The following is an 18180-nucleotide window of genomic DNA, read 5'->3' as shown; positions in this document are numbered from 1 at the left end:
TTGTACCATTACCATTTCCCGTCAGTCACTGTGACACCTCGGCACTTGTTTCCATGCTTAATTTGAACTTTCCTCATTATTTATTTAGGACCTATTATTATTATTATTATTATTATTATTTAAGGGGATTATTGTAACTAAGCTTTTAGGATTGCAGTGTGTGACCAGGGCGGACAAAGTTCTATTTTTCATAACATCTCTTTTTTGTTTTTTGTATTAAAATGTCATTCTCTTTGAATTAGCCTACATGCAATAATGCAGTTGATGCATAGTAAGGCACTGACCTCTGGAGTTAAATAGAAGAATGAACGCACATTTATTATTTTGACTGCAGGGTAATTATTATTATTATAATTTTTATTACTTTATTTATTTCCTTTTTTTTCCTTTTCTTTTTTTTTTTTTTTTTTTACTGCATCCAGCATCTGCATTGCTCCTGCTTTTGTTCAACTCTATTCATTTCTAAAAATGCACTGGGACGTGGGGATGAATACATTTTCCTGTTAACTTCTCTTTTGTTACCATTAATGACTGAATGTTATGTTCTATTGTGATCTAGTACTGTTTTACACAGCAATGGGTGGGGAAAAAAAAATATTTACCTACAGATTAGATGAGTAATGATGCACAGCTGGCTCCTAAAAGAATCAAATTAAATGGTTAAATACACAAAGTTAGTCATTATTATTATTATGTTTTCATAAGGACATGCTTGTGAAAGTCATGCAAGTTGCACAGATCAGACGTCTCATGAAAAAAAAAACATATCTTTTTTTATTTTAATGACTGCAGTCCAAACACATTAGAATTGACAACAGTAAGTCTTTTGTGTACAGCATTAACATACAAGATAGGATATGATGCCAGAGGTTAGAGTAGAAAGTAACGTCAATTTTGGGGCCATATTTATAATCCTTTACGCCTTGTGCGTATGTTGCACTTGAGAGGGTTATGAATAAAAAATAAAAATAAAAAAAAAAACACAAAACATACAATGATTTGTGTACATGAGTGGACGTCTTCAGTTTTTTTTTTTTTTTTTCTGGTGCAATTTTTTTTTTTTTTTTCTAGCAGTTACCACAATAAACGTGACCTGATCGGTACGCAAACAGTGGTCCATAACGTGTTTTTTTTTTTTTTGTTGTTTTTTTTTTATAAAGTGTTGGTACAAGAAACACAAAAACCCTGATCACTTTCACAAACATACTCCATTTAGGTCATGTATTGAATTACAGTCAATATCACTTTGTAGGCTTTCCTATCTGAGAACACACAGAAACATTAGTGATATCCTACTACATATCAGACGAAGCACTGATGGTCACCAAACATTTTAACATCATTTTAACAACTTAAAAACGCTACTGTCCGGTTAATGTTTTAATTTATTCCTCAGCATTCGCAAGACTGCGTTTTAGAGTAAGATCTTTTCCAAAAGGATTTCATTTTAGTTCTGCTTTTATGAACATGATCCTGTGGGATTGTTTTCATAATGGCCTTTCAATTGAGCCTTTCTTGATTGCAGTTTTATCGTATAGACGTTTTTCTCTTAAGCACCTAAGAGTATCAAATGTGAGTCACTTGCTTCGTTATTTCACGCCAGACGTATGAGTTTAAACCCCTATTTTCATGGTTACACCATCTGTACTACACACCTAGTAAAAGTACCCTTGAACAAACACTGAACGGTGCGTTCTTGATGCAGACGCGAATACTCGCGCTGCCTTCTCTAAATCGAACGCTGAAGTGAAACGTCGCTTGAGATAACCTTCAGCACGGGAGGCCTACGACGGCGTCTCCGTTTGAGCAAGACGGCACTCTAACGTACAGTTTGTTTGGCAGGTTGTAACTGGTAAACATCTTTTAATATAATCTGAAGACTTCTTTCATACTTAATATATTATAAATATTGCACTTCATATCGCCACATAAACACTCAGTGTATTCTATGTTTCAAGTTAGCTTTGATGCATGACAGTTAAACGCTTTCTGAATATGTTGCACATGCATATTTTTTTTTCTTTCCCATAGGTTAAACAGCGCTGACGTTTTTAATCCCACGCCGCTTGTAAGGTTCTGCTGTTAATTTCTTAAAAACGTAGCTGACGTTTCCTTGTTTTGGTGACCTGGACGGATAGATCCTGTCATACATAGAAGAAATGTCTTATTTCATTTCCCCTCCGATTCAACCTCATAAATTAATGTTTAACTATCCATATAGACCCAAATTAAATAAAAAAAAAAAAAAGTCACAATCGACAAACTCTTGTACAGAAGGTCACAGCACAGCACTACCTATGAACACTGTCACACCATGTCAGCTTGAAGAAAGGCCAGAGCATCTTCCTGCATTCATACTACCTTTGACGGATCTGATACGTTGCACATGGATCCTGATCGGCACCTCTAGTAAATTGGCACCTGGTAAGTCGGGGCGTTGGAGTCTGGTTTCTCAACGAAAGGTGGGCTCTGGTAGTCATCAGTGGTCTCTGCGCCGGGCACAGTGGGGTAAGGCTGGATAGGTTGGTTGCCATCCAGATGTTCTGTGGTGAAGAGGGACATGTCCGTCCCTAGAAGATACTTCTGCACAGCCCTCACAGTCAGACCAGCCTGAAACGCAAAGCCACACTCGTTCAGACGGACGTGCATATGTATGTCTGAACCTTAGACTGGCTCAGAAAAAGAAGTGACAGCTGTTAACCTTTACTGAGGATTTATCGATATCTCAGATCAGTGAGTTCACTCATCACCTTGCATTTAATAACTTTGCTTGCTGCTACAGCATAGCTTTAAAGTGTTTTACCCTAGGTACCATTAGCACATACATAGCTGCTTAAGTTCTAGTAAACTACAGAGTCTCCCAAAAATCTCCATACATAGGAAGAAATTAACACTTTTTAGTCTTCCAAAATTTTTCATACTTAGTATATATAAATATATAAATATATATATATTCAAATAGATTAAGAACGCCTTTGATAAAAGAAGAACGTATTGAAATCATTCTCATGGCTGGATCGGGAAGCTGTCGCAAAGTTGCGTTGGAAACATGATGAGCACATCACACACACACGACACTGCTGCCAAACTTATTAACGGAGAATGGAAGTGTTGCGGACCGACCGAGAAGTGGACGTCCACTGAGCACAGCTGATGAGACTTTAGGGACACCCTGTAGTCTGCATTTATCACTGGTAGACTTTTGGTGAGAATTTTAGGATCTGATCTCAATTTGCATAGCCATAACCAGTGAAGATTTTCTTCACGGTGAACATTAGCTACGTTAGCTTGCAGGTTCTGTTTTCAGAACAGAAATGTTTCCATTCACCACATCATCCGTTAATGATTGGCACGTCAGCGCATGATAGCTTCAAGCCATTGACACTGTTTAGTGAAATCACAAACTGTGCTCATTTGTAACACTCCCTAAATTTGTTTTATGTATTTTACTATTGCAGAGAAAGTCTCTCTTTAATTGAAAATGTGACTTTAAAAAAAAATTATTCAGAAACAAGCATCCAAGAAATGTTAACTTAAAAAAACCCACTTTTTAGTACATTTTAAGGTAGTTTTACTGCGACGCGATATTTCCGATTAAGATGTTGATGCATCTATCAAAATCTTGAAGATAAATGTAAGAAATAAATCAGATTTAGACTAAATTTAAAACTCTATTAACCCTAGATTTAAGTCTATGGTCATGTTAACATTGGTTCTTTTCTTTTTTTTATGCATATGCCTGTCAGTGGTGATGCTAATATTATAAGCCACTAAGCATCTTTCACATCTTCATTCACTGTGAAGCAAAAAGAGGTGAAGTTGCTCGGTGCCCCCTTGACAGACTGAAAGCAATATCTAGAGCAATCTGTTGTACTTTAGCTAGGTCATGATGTTATTCTTAGACTGAAATGGGTTTGTTTTCAGCTTGCTCTGTCACTGTCGGTCTCCTCTGCTGATTTTGAGATTAGAAATACAGTATGTGATGCATGACTATCAACAAGCAAGTCTTATCACTTCCAGAGGATAGAAGCATTTGAATAGGTTTTAGTAAATTAGCTATGTATTCTATGCAGCACTGACCCAGGTGAAGATGGAGAAGAAGGAGAAAGCTATGACAGCTCTGGCTGCATCAGCTCCCTGGTTCAGTGGCAGCTTGTCTGGTGTGGTGCGCTGCCACTGGTTAGCCAAGAAACAGAAACCAACAAACCACAGGAATGTCCACAAACCTAAAAAAAAAAACCCCCAAAAAACATCAAATGTTAAATAGATCTCTGAACACATATAAGTACACACTTTTAAAAAAAAAGACACAGATGAACAGCATAAAAGTGTGTTGCTCCAAGACTCGACTCAAATATATATTATTTTGCAAGCTTTACCTGAAAATGCAATCTCCAGCAAGACTGCCTTCTTCCTGTCTTTAACACTGCTGATTTGTTGGAACCTCATTTCAAGGACAAAGAAGAAGATGCATGCCAAAAAGGCTATGAGCCCAATGGTGACACCGTAATTGCAGGCATCATTGTTCTTGTTGAAAACACAATGGAGAGTCTCACTTCCGATGTTAACGTAGCCTTCGTTTATTATGGAGCCAAATACCACCATTGAGAAAATCTAGAGTAGAGAAGAGAATCATAAAAATAACAAAAACTACTGGACAAACCAGAACTATAATTGTAGTCAATTACTGATGTTGTGTTCTTCCAATTTTAGGTGAGGTACCTTGACTTTAAGAATTCTTTGACATAACAGGTTTGTGGATGCAATGATTTTTTTTTTTTTTTTTTTTTTTTACAATTGTACACATTTATTATCAGGCTACATTACTACATTATTGGCTTTAATATAATAAATGTTCTATATAGAAACCTACAACAAAGGTTTCCCCTATAAGAGCTTTGGAAAGCTAACAACATTTAATTATCTAGAGAACCCCTCAAAAGCTATAGTGTATAAAAATGAGACCACTTGTAAAATACTATGACCAGTAATTCTATAGCAATTTTACTTATAATAATACTACTACTACTGCTACTACTTCTACTACTACTAATAATAAGGAAAAAAAGCATCCCAGTATACTATATGCCAGTATACACTCCCAGTATACTATATACCTGTATACTATCCCAGTATACTATGTACAGTTACACTACATCCCAGTATAGGCTACTACATATCGGTATACTACATCCCAGTATAGGTTACTACATATTGGTATACTACATCCAAGTATAATGTATATTGGTATACTATCCCAGTATAATATGTACAGGTATACTGGTATCCCAGTTTTCAATGTAAAGATATACTACATCCCAGTATACTATATATTGGTATACCATCCCAGTATACTATGTAAAGGTATACTACATCCTATATATACTATATATTCTATATCCTATATACTACTATATATTGGTATACTATCCTAGAATGCTATGTACACGTATACCGGCACAGTATACTATGTACCTGTATACTCTATCCCAGTATACTATGTACCTGTATACTCTATCCCAGTATACTATGTACCTGTATACTCTATCCCAGTATACTATGTACCTGTATACTCTATCCCAGTATACTATGTACCTGTATACTCTATCCCAGTATACTATGTACCTGTATACTCAATCCCAGTATACTATGTATTTGTATACTCTATCCCAGTATACTATGTACAGTTACACTACATCCCAGTATAGGCTACTACATATTGGTATACTACATCCGAATATAATGTATATTGGTACACTATCCCAGTATAATATGTACAGGTATACTGGTATCCCAGTATACTATGTAAAGGTATACTACATCCTATATATACTATATATTCTATATCCTATATACTACTATATATTGGTATACTATCCTAGAATGCTATGTACACGTATACCGGCACAGTATACTATGTACCTGTATACTCTATCCCAGTATACTATGTACCTGTATACTCTATCCCAGTATACTATGTACCTGTATACTCTATCCCAGTATACTATGTACCTGTATACTCTATCCCAGTATACTATGCACCTGTATACTCTATCCCAGTACACTATGTACCTGTATACTCAATCCCAGTATACTATGTATTTGTATACTCTATCCCAGTATACTATGTACCTGTATACTCTATGCCAATATACTATGTACCTGTATACTCAATCCCAGTATACTATGTTGGTACCAGTACATTATACTATATACTAGTACAATATGCAGGTATCTATACAATGTGGGCCTTTTTCTCAGCCAATTTGTCAAGACTGATCAGAAACACAAACAGCCTGATTGGTGATCCAGGCGGATGTGATGCTCTGTGTGAGAGTCAGGAGAAGCAGCCGCTCCTGGCCTTTCTCCCCATTGTGACTTCATATAAAAGCCTCGTTAGAAAGAACAGGCCTGGAGCAATAGCTATACAACAACTCATCCGTAGCTTTTCACAGTGGAAATCGGATCAAATGAAAAGCATTATAGTACAGTATTCTGTGGATTATATGATAGTATCGTGTGGTTTATTACAGTGAGATATCAGCCAGTAGAAATCACGGTCACCACCACGTCCATGGCATCAATACGTCAACATTTTTACGCAACGAAAACCCCCCCAAATAGGCTTCAAATATTACAGCATGTATGTAATAGCTTACTGAATCATATAAAGGCCATGTACTGTAAGGGATAAGCGCTATGATAAATGAATTAAACGCTATACCTAATTAGTGCTCGGGTGTTCTTATTACGCGTATTAATGAGACCCGCGTTATAACCACAATCCACGCTGAATTAGACTCACCCATGCTAATATCCTAAGAATGGTCTGCGGTTGTTGTATAAAAGAGACGGGGTCGAATTCAGCCCCAGCTCTTCCAGCGCCGAAAGACCCCACTCCGTCCATTTTCCCCCCTTCTGCTATGATTCAGGTTGAAGGCTGTGCGGGTCGAGATGGATACACACTTGCGCGTACACGCACACGCACTGGTGCGCGCTCTCATCAATCCAACCCCGAGGTCTGCTGCGATACTCAACAGCGACATCTACAGGCAGCAGCATGCTCTTGCTCTTTTCACTAGAATAACATTTTATTTGGTCAAATAATCTGGAATTATGATGCACTATATGGCCAAAAGTATGTGGACTCCTGACCATCACACCCAAATGTGCTTGTTGAACAGATTGAGTCCCTCTTTTGCTGTTATAATGCGCTCCACTCTTCTGGGAAGGCTTTCCGCTAGATTTTGTAGCATGTCTGTAGGGATGTGTTCACTCAGCTACAAGAGCGTTAGTGAGATCAGGCGCTGATGTTAGGTGAGGAGGTCTGGGGTGCGGTCGGTGTTCCAGTTCATCACAAAGGTGTTCAGTGTTGGTGAGGTCAGGGCTCTGTGCAGGACACTCAAGTTCTTCCAGTCCAACCTTCTCAAACCATGTCTTCATGGAGCTCGCTTTGTGCACAGGAGCATCGTCATGCTGGAACAAGTTTGGGCGATTTAGTTCCAGTGAAGGGAAATCGTAAAGTTACAGCATACAAAAACATCCTATACTATTGAGTGCTTCCAACAAGGTAACAGTTTGGGGAAGAACCACATATGGGTTTGATGGTCAGGTGTCCATAAACTTTTGGCCAAATAATGTATCTATATTTTACTGCCAGCATAAGGTAGGAGTTTATTGGCTACTTTATTAGGTACATCTACCTTGTCCATTTTACAAGGTGAACCTACTTCATAGATTCAATTTATAGGCAGAAATGTTAATCTTGGACTGATCAGCTACCGGTTACCAAAACACAGGCAGAGCTGCTCAAACTGGTAGTTCACCTTTGGCCAGCTGGTAAGCTATCTCCCAGCTTCATTATTACTTGAATAAATTGATCAATATATGTTTTTGATATTTTAATTGTTCTGTTATTTTCGTCCACATGATGTAATAGGATTTCGATTCTGAAGACAAGGATTCGCTATTTGATGATATCAATACCACTGCAATAGGATACAATTCAAGAAGGACTGTTTTGTCCGTTTTCAATCATAATAAATTAATAATAAATTATAATAGATAACTGATTTATGATTGTTGCCTTTTAAATCGATGCAGCATTCAAAACCAAAAACTAGTTAAGCCTCAGACCTACAGTATATGGTAGGCGTACTTGATAAAACGGCCAATGAGTAGATAGATACAAGGAAGGTATCTAGTATGCTCCTTGATCATAATTTTGTTTCTTCACATGATCGATTGCAGCTGGCCTTTATAACAATTGATTCTAAATGCATGTCCTTTATTGCAAATTGCCACACTGGAGAAGCAGTAGTAATAGCATGTTTAGGTTTATTAGCATCATTCCCCCTTTTAAAAATCAACAATGCACTAAATACACTAACTAACCAGCAGACTTTGAATTGATGGTACATCAATAAAAACATCAATGATCATATACTAGGTGACAGAGCAGTACTTTATTTATCATGTATTACATGTTTCTATAGGATACGCTACACACAGTAAGCCATACTTATTTACGACCAAACGCTGAAAGGTCAAGGAAAGTTACAGGTCTGTTTTATTTTCCTCTGTGAATTGATTTGGGCTCGTCAATCACAAGAGCCGTCTTTCCAGCCATCTCTCCACCGCTCATCCACTTTACTGCAGTCGAACTCTGGCTTTCCTAATCGGACATTGATGCCATTATGAAGAAGACAGAGCCATTGTGAGAGATGGTGACGACTGCTGGTGTCTGGTTGGTTTGTTTTCAATCTGACAAGAGATTTAAAAAATATTAATGCACCTCAGGAACAGCAAACACTTTCTGCAAAATGTAAGGCTGACTAATTGGATGCACACGTTGTGTTAAATATTATTGTATTCATATAATATTAATTGTAATACTACAAGCTGTGTTTCTACAACTTTTCAATTTCTGTATTCCATACTTTTCCCATGGTTTCTGTGGATTCATTGAACTGTGGTATTATCATCTAAGACATAATTACTACAGATCCATCATTACTTTAAAAAAAAAACAAAAAACCAGGTGATATGAGTGTAATATTCTAAACTATTAAAATAACTTTCATGTACTGAGGAGGTCTCAAATGCTCCATGGTCATTATTTCAGTCAGGGTTTATTTATTTATTTATTTGCTTTGGTTTGCTGAGGTCTTGCTCAACGTTCTCATAAATATAAACTGTTAAAAAGCAGACAGCGTCTGAAACTAATGAAATCATGAGGAATTTTAAATCTCAGGTGTAATAAATCAAGTTATACAAATCCTGTAATGAAAAAAATAATTAAAAATAATTTTAAAAAAAAATGTTTCCTTCTAATTTTTACACACTTTTCCAGACATGCTTACATTATATTCCAGAGATATAATAATTCTCAGAAAGAGAGTAAACATCATAATGCTAATACTACATTTTTAGAAATGTTTTAATTTAGACCACACAAGGGATCTTAAGTATTTCCCTTTAGATGAACACTATACAATTATAAGGTTGTATACCTTATAAGAATATTGAACTATAAGGTTCAATATCGTACCTTTCTCTTTTAAAGATGGCTCTAATCTATCCAAAGACTATGTAAAGAACCCTCGAGGAACCCCTATTTCTAAGAGTTCAGGTCATCATTTTCAATGATCTAATCCAGTGCTTCACAATCCCGGTCCTGGAGGTTTTCTCTCCTCTGATTCACCAAGTTCTATCCAGGGTTGTCAATTATCTGATGACCAGAATCAGGCGAGTTGGCTGGAGGGGCCAGTATCCAGGGACCAGTATCAGTCCAGGGAAGTGGTGGCTTAGTAATTAATGTATTGTGCAAGACCCATTACCCTCACCTGCTCTAAACAACATAATGATTTAATAATACATACAATAATGGTACATACCTAAACAATATAATCATACCTGGCTCTTAGGTCCTCAGCGCATTCTTCACATGGGAAGAATTTCGAAAACAGGTTGATGAATTGAGTCATCTCTTCTTGTTGTGTTTTGGTGGGTGTATCAGGGTAATATGCTGCCATAGTGTGGAGAACAGACCAAGAACTCCTCCCCAGTTCCTGTCTGTCCAGGGGACACTCCACAGGTTTCTCATTCTCCTCAGCTACCTGTGTCTCCTAGTCAGAGAAAACGGTCTTTTCAGGAGATTATAGACTACGATCATGCTACAGATTCCAGATTGTTATGTCAAACAGTTTAGAGAGATGATCCATAAAGAACTTAGTGATATAAGGCTAAGGTTTAACTTCATGTCTGGTCTTCCACTGATCACATATACATACATACCTATATACATATACATACATATATGTGTGTGTGTGTGTGTGTGTGTGTGTGTGTGTGTATGAATATATATACACACACACAGTATCTCACAAAAGTGAGTACACCCCTCACATTTTTGTAAATATTTGATGATATCTTTTAATGTGACAACACTGAAGAAATGACACTTTGCTACAATGTAAAGTAGTGAGTGTACAGCTTGTATAACAGTGTAAATTTGCTGTCCCTTCAAAATAACTCAACACACAGCCATTAATGTCTAAACCGCTGGCAACACAAGTTTATAATAGGACAAAAGTTTATTAATAGGACATCAATTTTATTTTTTTTTGAAGAAAACCATTCGATCCAATACGGGTCGTTTGACCCCCTTTATGCATTCGTGAAGGTTTTTTTGGTTCATGCATTGTAGGGTTAAATATCAAAAAATCTAAAAGGAGTGTGTCATACCTGACACCTAGATGAACACTGTACAGTGGGTTATATGACTGTAAGTCATTCCCTTCAAATGCTATTGAAGTTAGAATCGTGTATAACAATGTCGTGTGTAACTTTAGAGACGGTCCCTTAAGTTCCGCATATCTGCGAATATCGAACGTCCAACATCAAACCAACTTTATTCCAGTTTAGAGCATTACTACATTGTTGTAGATTCTTAAACACATGCAAGTTTGGTCAGTTAAGGTGAGACTTGCTCACCTGTGCTGTGACTGAAGACGTCTGTTTCTTCTGAAATTTCATCCATGATTTAAAGTCCGAGCACGCTCGGCAAGGTTTCTCTTTGGTCTCTCCGCTGGCTCCCTGGTCTTTTCTAGAAGTTTCTTCATACAGCTTTCCAGCTACAGGGAATGGGAAGCCCTCCATGCTAAAGTAATTTTCAGATTATAACCAGGCTCACTGCGCTGCCATGTTTCTAGTACCTACAGAGATATGCATCATGGGATTATAAAATGATTAAAAAAAATAAATAAATAAAATTATTTAATTAGATTATATTGGCTATCTTATTAGACACGTTCACTAATACCGTTCAAAACATTTTCACCAGACTGATTCTTTCAAATCCGCATGTGCGTATAACATTTCGTTTGCATTTATCAAACTGGAACTATAGATCCCCAAAGCCATTTCCACCCGGGCGATATTCTGCGCTGCACCACCGTCTTTCTCTCGGGTGGTGGTGTTGGTGGTGACGTCATCACCTGGTCATGCTGCAGACTTCGATTTGTTCAAAATTTGTACACCCTTCCTTGTGCGTGAGTGTTTGTACGTGATACAAACGACACGTTCCTGTTTTGCATGTTTGTTTATTGTTTCTAATGTTTGGTTAATTCGGTTGTTAAGGTGATTCATGAGTTGCTAAAAGAAAAAAAAACAACAACCCTACTTGCTAGTTTTGCTAGCTAGCCACAGAGCAGATTATGGCTGTACAAATAATACTAGGTTTCATGTCATTATCATTTTCACAGGTTGCCTGTTTCTGAAGGCCTCGTGCTTGTGGGACGATGGGTATTCTGGAGAAGATAGCCGAGATTGAGCGAGAAATCGCTCGAACTCAGAAAAACAAAGGTAGACAGCTTGATTAGCTGCTCTAGACAAGCATCTGGTTCATTATAGCTCAGCATGGTCTGTGAGGGTGATTGACGTGATGACAATGGAAAGCCAGATTTATTGTTAAAGAGAGGAGAGGGGTTAAACTGTGGTTTAGGAGAATGTGACAGCCGTAGGTTCATGAGGACCAATACAATTTGGAGTAGTATTGATTAATCAGTGTGTATATGGAGTTCTCATTATTGACACTGACTGTTTCTGTACTACAGGCTTAATTTAATTTAGTATATTTAGGTGGCAAGACCTTAATATTTAGTGTTTCTTGGTTTGTCTGGCAATTTTCTGATCATATCTAGTATCTTTTCGCAAAGAAACGTGTTACCCTAAAGCCTTTAAAACGAACAATAGCATCTTGTAAAAAAAACTTTTGAAAACTGTTCGTAGTAGGGCTTGTGCCATATCGTATCGTCCATGATATACCGGGACAGTTCCTACCCATTATAAGAATTTGTCATCCCGCGATATTGACGATACAGTTGATGACGTGTTTACACGCCGGATGTAGAACGAAGAACGAGAACAAGCGTGGCAGAAGGCAGAGATCCAACCCGAGACGATGAAGGAGAATTAATCCCTAACGAAGGAGGTTCCCCCGTAATGTGGAAGCGGTTCGGTACAACGTTTCCATTCGGGGTTTTTTTCTGGGGTTAGATTATGAATCCTGCGAGTACTGGGGTTTGCACTTTCACTGGAATTTTAGTTTGTGAATAAAATTCGTATAACATTTTTTTTAGCCTGCTTGATTGGTTTAGTTTCGAATTTGACGATGGTCACGATTAAGTTTTTATTTAACTTTTTTGGGTCAATGTTAGTGTTTGTGCACCTCTCAAAAATGTATGCTGATGTGACTTGTGGCCAGACAGATAGTGTTGAATGTTACTGTTTTCATGTCGTTGTTTTTATCGTTACCGCAAAAGATATCGTGAAATATTGTGATACAGATTTAAGTCGGTATCGCCCATACTTTTTCAATTACATGTATATGAACAGCTTGATGGAAACATTTCAAATACAGTCTACTGTAACAGATTTCAGTTACTCTGGTTATTCACGTACAACCCCCTTATCTCCCTCATCATCTGCTTCTGATCTGTCTTCAAATTGTTTTCAGCGACCGAGTACCATCTAGGTTTGCTAAAAGCCAAGCTCGCCAAGTACAGATCCCAGCTTCTGGAGCCTTCCAAATCATCCGGAGCCAAAGGTGAAGGCTTTGATGTAATGAAATCGGGTGATGCCCGGGTTGCTCTAATTGGATTTCCGTCAGTTGGCAAGGTAATGATGGTATAATTTGTGGAACGCTGGGTGCGCCTCAATCAGCTCACTAGTTCAGTAGTCAGGGAGTCGGCCATTTTAAGGGCTGTCTCAATCGCAAAATCCTTCCTGTACACTTGAACGTTCGCACCCTAAAAAATCCCACAATGCACCGCAAAAACCAGGGAGCATCGATGCTCACTATGTTTCCTTACTGGAAATGATGTCATGATTTCTAAAACCTCTCGGTGCGAAAAAAAAAAAAAAGGCGGACGAACTCTCAGCTCAACTTCGTCTGCAAATGTAAGAAGCTTGTCATCGTTGTGGCTCTCAAATGATTATTTACGTTGGAGATTTTTAACTTTATTTGGTGTTCTATATACGTTTTGTTTGAGACTTAATGCCTTTTAAGTGTTTAATGATTTTTTAAAAAATCCACTAGCTTCGCTACGATCCTGCTTGAGTAACCATGACAGAAACGTGTGTGATTAACTTAACAAATTTATATGACGTATAATGTCAGAAAGATATCGGTCTTTTTCCGTGTTGCCGGAAATTGAGTCATCAGTGTACTGATGTGTAGCGAGCCAGGATCCTTACCACTGAATGAACTCGTGTACACCAGATACTGATTCACCACAGAGGGAGCTGATTGAGACGTAACCACTGTAACATGAACACAGCTCGATATGCAGTCCTTTACAAACTGACATGTTTTTTACAGTCTACATTTCTGAGCTTAATGACCTCAACAGAAAGCGAAGCGGCTTCATATGAGTTCACTACTCTAACCTGCATCCCAGGTGTTATTGAGGTACATATTTGTCTTTTTTTTTTTTTTTTTTTTTTAACTTCCAATACATCAACTGGGATTTTAATTAGAATTTAAAATCTGAATTGATTTTTAAATCTTTCATGACGTCCTCCACCAGTATAAAGGTGCCAACATACAGCTGCTGGATTTGCCCGGAATCATTGAAGGAGCAGCTCAAGGTATATGATTTTTAGAGGCTAATATAATGTTTTGTTTGTATCTCTCTTCCTCACTTTTAATACATTACTGGTGTTTTCACAGGAAAGGGTAGAGGCAGACAGGTGATCGCTGTAGCCAGAACTGCAGATGTGGTTATCATGATGCTGGATGCAACCAAAGGTGATGTGCAAAGGTAAGTGTTCTGTCTTATGAGCTTTAAAATCAGTTTACACTTTGTGTTTTTGAACGAACCTTCTGTATTTGTTCTTTTAGGGAACTTCTGGAAAAAGAGCTTGAATCGGTTGGGATCAGACTCAACCGGTGTAAACCCAATATTTACTTTAAGGTGTGTCTTCTTTCTGACCAATCACACGAGCAAACAGTGATGAAAAATGATACCTTCAGTCATACAGAGGATCTTTTTCTTCTCTTTTTAGCCTAAGAAAGGTGGTGGTCTGTCCTTTAATTCGACGGTTCCTCTTACACATTGCTCTGAGAAGCTTGTGCAGCTCATTCTTCACGAGTATAGTATCCTTTATCAGCTTTGCCTTCACTGGACCTTTCTTGGAACATTCTGTATGTTTGTGAAAAGGATATTCCTTTAACTCGATCCTTTAGAAATCTTCAATGCTGAGGTTCTGTTTAGAGAAGACTGTACATCAGACGAATTTATTGACGTCATCATGGGCAACAGAGTGTACATGCCTTGTTTATATGTGAGTATCAGTCTGCCTCTGTGAGATTAATCTTCACCAACTATTACCTTTTAATTGTTTCTACAGTATTAGAGGTCGACAGATTGACCGGTTTTGTCGATTAAGCGGCACCGATTGCTGTAAAAAGCCACACAGAGTTTTACTATTGCGGAGCAGCTGAGAGGGTCCTCTGTCATTATACAGTACGAGAGCGGCCTCTAGAGGCGAAATAAAAACCATCACTGACAAATTTTGTTGTGTTATTTGAAGTGTTTTTTTGTTTGTTTGTTTTTTTTTAATTCATTTTGGATGTCTCTATTTTTATTTGTTATTTGGAGTGTTACTTTTCGGTTCATAGTTTGGATGTATATCTTTTATTTTCATTAATATTTATTAATAGTTAATATATATTCATATTTGAATATTTATTTCATTAAAAAAAGTACAGTACATTTTGATGGTACAGTCAGTACTGTTTATTTTTGTAATAAAGTTCAGTAATATTTTACTTTGAGTATTACGTTTTCATTCAGTATCGATTTTAAAAGCTATCGGTTGATGAATCGGTTATCGGCAGGTACGTCCCAACTTGGTTATCGTTAAAATCCGCTATCAGTCGACGTCTACTACAGTATATGGAAAGGCTCTGAAAATGGAATGTCTGTGTATTCCTGAAACTTTTACAGGTGTACAACAAAGTGGACCAGATTTCTATAGAAGAAGTCGACCGTCTCGCCCGTCAGTGCAACAGTGTGGTGATCAGCTGCGGCATGAAACTGAATCTAGACTACCTCCTGGAGCAGCTGTGGGAATACCTGGCTCTGATCTGTCTCTACACCAAGAAGAGAGGAGGTGATTTTTGAACAGTTCACAGATTGAAGTCATCTTTTACAACATACACAAAAGTACCAATGATATTACATTATTCATTAGGCAGATGCATGAAGAGTGATGTTTTTGGTATTTAAGTCTTGTGATGTTTAGCAGTTATATTATAATTACATACAGGGTTGAAATACTTAATAATTGTAGACACCCAGCAAAAGTACCACAAATGTGCTACTGTGTTTTTTTTGTTGTTGTTGTTTTTTTAAAAAAAATCTTTCTTTCTTTTCTTTCTTTCTTTATTGTCAAATAGAGCGGCCTGATTTTGGTGACCCAATCATCATGAGAAGAGGCGCATCAGTAGAACATGTGGTATGGCGTTATTGTTATTTAAAAGCGTATATACACTCATCGGTCACTTTTTAATAGGAACACCTCTACCGCTGCACATTCATGCCGTTTTCCAGCGAATCATGTAGCAGTAGCACAATGCATGAAATCATGCAGACACAGGTCAAGCGCTTCAGTTATCAGAATGGGCACAAATGTGATGTCGGTACCATCGACCGTGACTATGATCGATTAGTCTGTGCCCACTGAAGCCTCGGATTCCTGTTCTTGGCTGACAGGAGTGTAACTCGATGTGGTCTTTTCTGCTCACCACGGTTATAAAGGGTAGCTATTTGAGTTACTGTAGCCTTCCTGCCAGCTCAAAACATCTCTCATTAGCAAGTTGTTTCCCTCTGCAGAGCTGCATGTGCACTGGCTGCTTTTTGTTTTTCACAAAACCTTTACAGACTTTTGTGCATGAAAATCCCAGATGAACAGTTTCTGAAATACTCAAACCAGCCCATCTGGGGTCAACAACCATGTTACAGACGAAGTTGCTGAGATAAAATCTTCCCCATTCTGATGTTTGATATGAACATTAACTGAAGCTCTTGACGTGTGTCTGCATGATTTTATGCATTGCGTTGCTGCCACATGATTGGCTGATTGGAGAATTGCCTGAACGTACAGGTATTCCTAATAAAGCGAACATTAAGAGTATGATGGTTCCGATTGTTTAGAAGATGACAGCTCAGGTTAGACTAAGATCATTTTACTTTAGTAATTAAGAAACAATGTAGCAAAAGTAAAATGTTGTAAACCTGATTCATGCTTCGAGAGAATCCCTTGCGCATTCCTTTTTTTTTTTTCAATTTTTTTTTTATATAGAAGTTTTATGTGTACTGTTTTCTTTTCCAGCTTTCTTAGAAACGGTACCAGTATTTAACACAGTCTGTTATTTCCTGTTCTTTCCAGTGCCACAGAATCCACAGAACATTAGCCAGTCAGTTCAAGTACGCACTTGTCTGGGTAAGTTTGCAGATCTTCAGAAGTATAGCGCTACCGAACGCTCGTGGTGAACAGTTTGCAGAAGTCTTTTTCTGTTTCTGCGTTCTACAGGGAACGAGCACGAAGTACAGCCCGCAGCGAGTAGGACTGACGCACATTATGGAACATGAGGATGTCATTCAGATTGTGAAGAAATAATGATCCTGTCAGTGTCATTGTACAATTACAAACGATTACATTTTTACCCTATACACAACTGCTTCACGCATTTACTTTACCCAGATGACATTAAAAAGAACCTTTTATTGAGCATTTTGTTTAAAAAAAAACCTCCATAACAAAACATGGATGGATTGCCAAAGTCGAGCCCATATTAAACAAAACAAAGTGTTTCATGATTTTATTTTCAACATTATGTTAGGGATTTTGATGATATATAAATTGAGTCATACATGCAACCTGAATTTGGCAACAGGTTGTTATTTTTTTACTGCTTACAAACCAGTACTCCTCTCGAAATAAAAAAAAAAAGTCAAATTAAAAACAATAAAAATGAATGACTTTGAAGGTTCATACACTTGTCAGTAGATATGAGGGATATGAGAAAGCTCACTGTCTTTTATAAATGAAAGATTAATATGAGATTTTGTGACCAATGCGTCTGAGAAACGTGTCTGACTTAAAGAACTCGGTTTATATGACTGAAGCTCGTCAAATTAGTAACCTCAGGGGCAGTGCTTACCTTGGGTCATGTGATAAAGGGATATTTTACACTTAATAATATTTATATATACAGTCAGGTCTATAAACATTTGCAGTGGATTTGAAATGAAGCAACAGCAACTGAAGGCAGCTGCAGCCAAGGCCTAGCAAAGCAGCTCAAGGGAGGAGGAAACTCAGCATTTGGTGATGTCCATCGGTTCCAGACTTCAGGCAGTCAATGACGGCAAATTATTAAGTATTAAATATCCTTATATTTATCATTGTTATTGATTGGCAATTATTGCTGAGCCTGTGAAAATGGAGGGACTCTGTTAAAAAAAAAAAAAAGAGGCTGTAATTCTTAAACGGTTAATTCAATAGTATTGTTAAACCCCTTAAAGCCGAACGTCTACACTTCAATCACGTCTTGATTGCTTCATTTCAAATCCATTGTGGTGGTGTACAGAGGCAAAATTACATTTTGGGCTG

The 18180-nt window shown here is 37.6% G+C and overlaps 3 protein-coding genes across 6 annotated transcripts; 1 reads left to right on the top strand and 2 right to left on the bottom strand.

Annotated features, from left to right (window-relative positions):
* Positions 1–751: 751 nt before the first annotated feature.
* syngr3a (synaptogyrin 3a) lies at positions 752–6981 on the bottom strand. The gene is made up of 4 exons (XM_017454885.3): positions 6806–6981; positions 4380–4614; positions 4081–4226; positions 752–2610 (listed from the first exon to the last, which is right to left on the bottom strand). Exons 1-4 carry the CDS (start codon positions 6905–6907, stop codon positions 2407–2409), a joined length of 687 nt encoding a protein of 228 aa, XP_017310374.1. The 5' UTR covers positions 6908–6981; the 3' UTR covers positions 752–2406.
* A 1464-nt stretch (positions 6982–8445) lies between these two features.
* gfer (growth factor, augmenter of liver regeneration (ERV1 homolog, S. cerevisiae)) lies at positions 8446–11451 on the bottom strand. Its single transcript, XM_017455051.3, has 4 exons — positions 11324–11451; positions 10996–11216; positions 9916–10127; positions 8446–8763 (listed from the first exon to the last, which is right to left on the bottom strand). Exons 2-4 carry the CDS (start codon positions 11158–11160, stop codon positions 8601–8603), a joined length of 540 nt encoding a protein of 179 aa, XP_017310540.1. The 5' UTR covers positions 11161–11216; positions 11324–11451; the 3' UTR covers positions 8446–8600.
* On the top strand, positions 11435–17562 carry drg2 (developmentally regulated GTP binding protein 2). Of its 4 annotated transcripts, none has more exons than XM_017455048.3 (13): positions 11435–11552; positions 11766–11865; positions 13019–13179; positions 13883–13972; positions 14091–14151; positions 14234–14324; positions 14405–14477; positions 14569–14659; positions 14750–14847; positions 15513–15678; positions 15965–16023; positions 16957–17010; positions 17101–17562. In XM_017455048.3, exons 2-13 carry the CDS (start codon positions 11802–11804, stop codon positions 17185–17187), a joined length of 1095 nt encoding a protein of 364 aa, XP_017310537.1. In that variant the 5' UTR covers positions 11435–11552; positions 11766–11801; the 3' UTR covers positions 17188–17562. The 4 variants fall into 4 exon arrangements, with proteins under 4 accessions (XP_017310537.1, XP_017310536.1, XP_017310538.1 ...); XM_017455047.3 differs by having other exon boundaries at positions 11437–11548; XM_017455049.3 differs by having other exon boundaries at positions 11463–11562.
* The last annotated feature ends 618 nt before the right edge of the window (positions 17563–18180 follow it).

Source organism: Ictalurus punctatus, chromosome 24, assembly GCF_001660625.3.
Source record: "Ictalurus punctatus breed USDA103 chromosome 24, Coco_2.0, whole genome shotgun sequence".
In the NCBI taxonomy this organism is placed as follows: Eukaryota; Metazoa; Chordata; class Actinopteri; order Siluriformes; family Ictaluridae; genus Ictalurus; species Ictalurus punctatus.
This window is presented reverse-complemented; position numbering and strand designations above follow the sequence as displayed.